The sequence below is a fragment of the Myotis brandtii genome, unplaced genomic scaffold (assembly GCF_000412655.1).
Source record: "Myotis brandtii unplaced genomic scaffold, ASM41265v1 scaffold164, whole genome shotgun sequence".
NCBI classification, from domain to species: Eukaryota; Metazoa; Chordata; class Mammalia; order Chiroptera; family Vespertilionidae; genus Myotis; species Myotis brandtii.
In genome coordinates, this window is record NW_005356003.1 from 114,082 (window position 1) to 117,851 (window position 3,770).

Genomic DNA, 3,770 nt, shown 5'->3' on the forward strand with positions numbered 1-3,770 from the left:
TCACGTGTGATCCTAGGCTTGCCTGGGCTGCTCAGCTTCTCCTTTTTTCCTTGCTTGAGGAACTTCTGATCATGACCCAGACATCAGTTTGTGAATATAAAGCGAAGTCAAAAAATAACATGCACATATGTGAATATGAACATTCTTGCATTCAAAGCGCAGTATTACACTATAGGGCTGAGAGAGACTGAGCACGATTCCCATCCCTGATTCTAAAAAGAGAACAAAGTAGACAGGGAGCACAAGGCTGGGCTGAAGCCAGACAGTAAGAAATGAGTCCCAGCCCTCTGCCCTTCGTCTGTTACGGTTCCATTATAAGGTGTGGCAAGTCATTCTGTGCTTAGACATAGAAAGGCATTTTCTAAGTCAAAAATCATATGAAACCTCTCAATGTTCTTTAAGCTTGCTTACGCTACGTGAAGAATCATGCCAAAAAAAATTTTTTTAAAGCTTTAACAGAGGAACCATAATTTTTATATCTAATATATCCAAAGAGGCCTGCTCTTTAAATGGTCATTCCAGGAAGCCAATGGGGTTGCTATGGTTCTCCACATTCTGGGATTTTACACTAAACACTGTCATCAAGGCCAAATCTCTTTATTGCCCCCCTCCTACCCCCATTTCCCTGTCCCACCATAGTACTGCTAGGAACCATCCTCCGATTCCAGGCTCAAGGGCTCCCTTTGAGTGCCAGGTGGATAGGTTCCCCGACCCCGAGGCAGGCGGGGATAGGAAGAACCTGGTGTCCGACTCTTAGAACGCTCCCAGCGAGCATAGTCCCGAGTCCTGCGGGGCGGGGGACCCTGCCAGTTGCCAGGCCCATTCTCTTGGGAAGGACCTCCAACCCCTTGGTTATGGGGTTCTTCTGGCTTTACGTCCATGGACTCCTTGGGCCTCTCAGGAAGTGGCAGTTCCTGGGTGTCACTGGTACCTTTGTGGGCATTGTATTCCCCTCCCTTCAGGTGCCTCCGTTCAGGCTGTCTCCAGGGGCCTCGGTTGGCCCGGGGAGTATCCAGGATAGTTTTCTGCGTCTCGCTCAACCTTTGCTGACTTGGCCCAGTCCCTGGAATCTTCTCGCACATATACTGGGAAGCCACAGGCAGAGGAGCTGACTGGGTAGGTTGGGCAGTTGATGAAGGGGACAGTTCTGTGGCAAGAGCACTGAGTGGTTGGGATCCTCTGGAGGCATCTACAGCTGACTCAGGTTCCACATGGGCAGGTGGCTAGAAAAAAGTGAGCAGATGCAGATAAGGAGATTCAGCTTCTCAAAGCAGGGAACTACAGGCCTCTCGCCCACTAAATGAATTGACCACCGTCAGCCCGTAACCACCCTGGGTAGAACAAAGCTCAGCATGGCAGAGGGGTGTTCATAGGAAACTTGGTGTCACTAGGGAAGGAGTGGGAAATTATTTCCTCACCTGCTGGAGGCTGATGAAGTACCGGTTACGTTCAGCCTCTAGGTCAATGATGCCCCCCCCTTTCCTGTTGCCTCTGGTAGAGCCGCCTGAGCTCTTCTTGTTGGCGCAAGCTTTCTGCATTGGGCTTGTACAGCTCCATGGGCTGTTGGGGTTCAGGGGCTGCTTTTAGTGAGGCAAGATCATACACGAGGGGCTCTCTGCACACTGGACACTGCACACCAACAGCCTTCTGTTTGGTTGCGGCATGATGCCGTTCCTGTTCCTGCTCCTGTCCTTGAGCCTGCAGCTCACGCTCCATGTGCTGGATGTACCGAGCAAGGCAGTGGCAGTGGAAATAGTGGTAACAGGGTGTTTTTGTAAAGGCCTCGTTCTCCTGGAAACCATAGAGGCAGATGACACACTGGCCATGTGAGAATTTCCTTTCCTTTCTCGATGAGCTCATAGAGCATGGCAGTACCCAGCCCAGCCTTGGCTACATGGCCCAGTGCCTGTGAAATCTTGTGGATCTGTTCATCTGAGAGTCCTCGGGGGTTACGAATAGAGATCTGTGGCACCACACAAGAAAACCGCTCTCATGATCTTAAATTCCTATGTTGCATTTGTCAGTCCCATCAGCAAAAGCATTCATCCCGATGGCTCGCCTGAAAAGATCTTAAGGATGAGATAACCTGGAGAGGTGAGGTCAAGGTTAGGGTAATGAGGTGCCCGAGAGGAGAGAAGTTCCCTATGCTGAGATCACAAAGCCATTGGGTAACCACACAGGGAGGAAATCATGTCCTTAAAATCCAGTGAGAGATGTGACCATGGAGACTTTGTCACCTCAGGGATATTACAGTCTTGGAAGGTGGTAGCTACTGATATAGATGTGCTGTCTCCTCCTGCCTCCACACTTCTGCTGGTGCCTCCATGGAAAGCCCGCTGGCACAGAAGCCCAGGTGGTCTCCCCCACAGGGCCCCACATCAAGGCAGAGAGCTTGCCTCCACTGGGACAGACAGCATGTACCCGGGATGCAAATCATTTCTGAATCAAAATGAGTTGGTTATCCACCTTTTCTGTGCTCCTAAGTCACTGCCTCTTCCAAAAACCAAACCCACTCCAGCTTGCAGGGAGGAAATGGCCCTAAATGCAGTTGTGTTGTTTTTAATTCCTCATGTATGTTAAGCCATATCATGCATGAACTGAATGGAAATACTTTGTAGACCAGTGGTCGCAATTTCAAATAAAAGATTAGATTTTCTAGTTCTAAATGCATTAACCATAAGTGATGTACATAAAGCACTTGTACAGTAACTAGCACATAGTATAAGTGCTTTGGTACTTTTGGTTTTTACTGCAGGCCACTGAGCATGAAGTAAATGATTTCAAACAAAATGAGTCAGCACAGTGGTATGTATGGCCCTTCCCAGCCCATCCAGGCACCATCTGTGGGAGGTCAGCGGTGCCGGTCTAGGGTCTGGGAATGGATCCACACCGGCAGCTTCTGCAGTGCAGGGAGGTGCACCATGAAGTCCTCCCAGGCGCTGGTCATCACGGACAAGCTGCTCTGGCCACAACCCATTTGGAATGGAGCACCATGAAAGGACCGAGGTGTGGGGGACAAGTGCTCATTCTAGCTCAGTCTCATCTTAGGCAGGTCACTTCCATCCTTAGGGCCCAGACTCCTCGTCTCAGAAGCAAGCAAGCTGAAAAGACTTCTGAGTTCCAGCCTTCTTGTTTTAGTAGAATCTTGTTGTTACATAAAACACTGTAGGGACAAGCAACGTATCAAGCAGAATAAGATGGTTTGCTCGGGCTGAAGAAGGCTGAAGGGGCCTGGAATACCCGTCACTTTTCCCTTCACGCCTCCCTTGAAATTCTGAGGGAGCACAACAGAAAAACTGCAAAACTGGATGACGACTGAGGCCATGTCTAGCCTAATTTCTTCAAATTTTAGTTTTCCAAAATTTTATGGAGGTGTAGGAGGGGAAAAGCTTAATTTTGCTCTCATAAAGCATAAAATCTAGCAGCAAACTTTTATAGACTACAGTGCAAATGGCATAATAAGTTCATTGTCCCATAGTGTCTGCTACATAACTGTGTTCATTCCCTTTGTGTATTTTCATAATGAGCGCATAATTGTCAGTGCTTATAATACATATAATCTCATTACTGTCACTCCCATTAGTATGCTTTCCCTTCAGCCCATTCACGGTGAGTTCCACTTTCCCTCTCATTGAAATACATAAATATTTCTCCTTCCCTGCAACCAGATTTCAGTCTCATCCCTGACAGTTGCCATGGCTAATCATGGAGACAATGCTGCCTGCCTTGTTTTTAATATGTTTAATCTACCATTTTGACACAATGCCGAG

At 48.2% G+C, this 3,770-nt stretch overlaps 1 protein-coding gene across 1 annotated transcript; it reads right to left on the reverse strand.

Moving 5' to 3' along the window:
* Nucleotides 1-581: 581 nt before the first annotated feature.
* Nucleotides 582-3,325, reverse strand: LOC102249297 (E3 ubiquitin-protein ligase RNF25-like). Its single transcript, XM_014536525.1, is given in 5 exon segments — nucleotides 582-1,223; nucleotides 1,419-1,475; nucleotides 1,477-1,828; nucleotides 1,830-1,989; nucleotides 3,241-3,325. Coding segments are annotated over 5 exon segments (1,233 nt in total). The 3' UTR covers nucleotides 582-644.
* Between the last annotated feature and the right edge of the window lie 445 nt (nucleotides 3,326-3,770).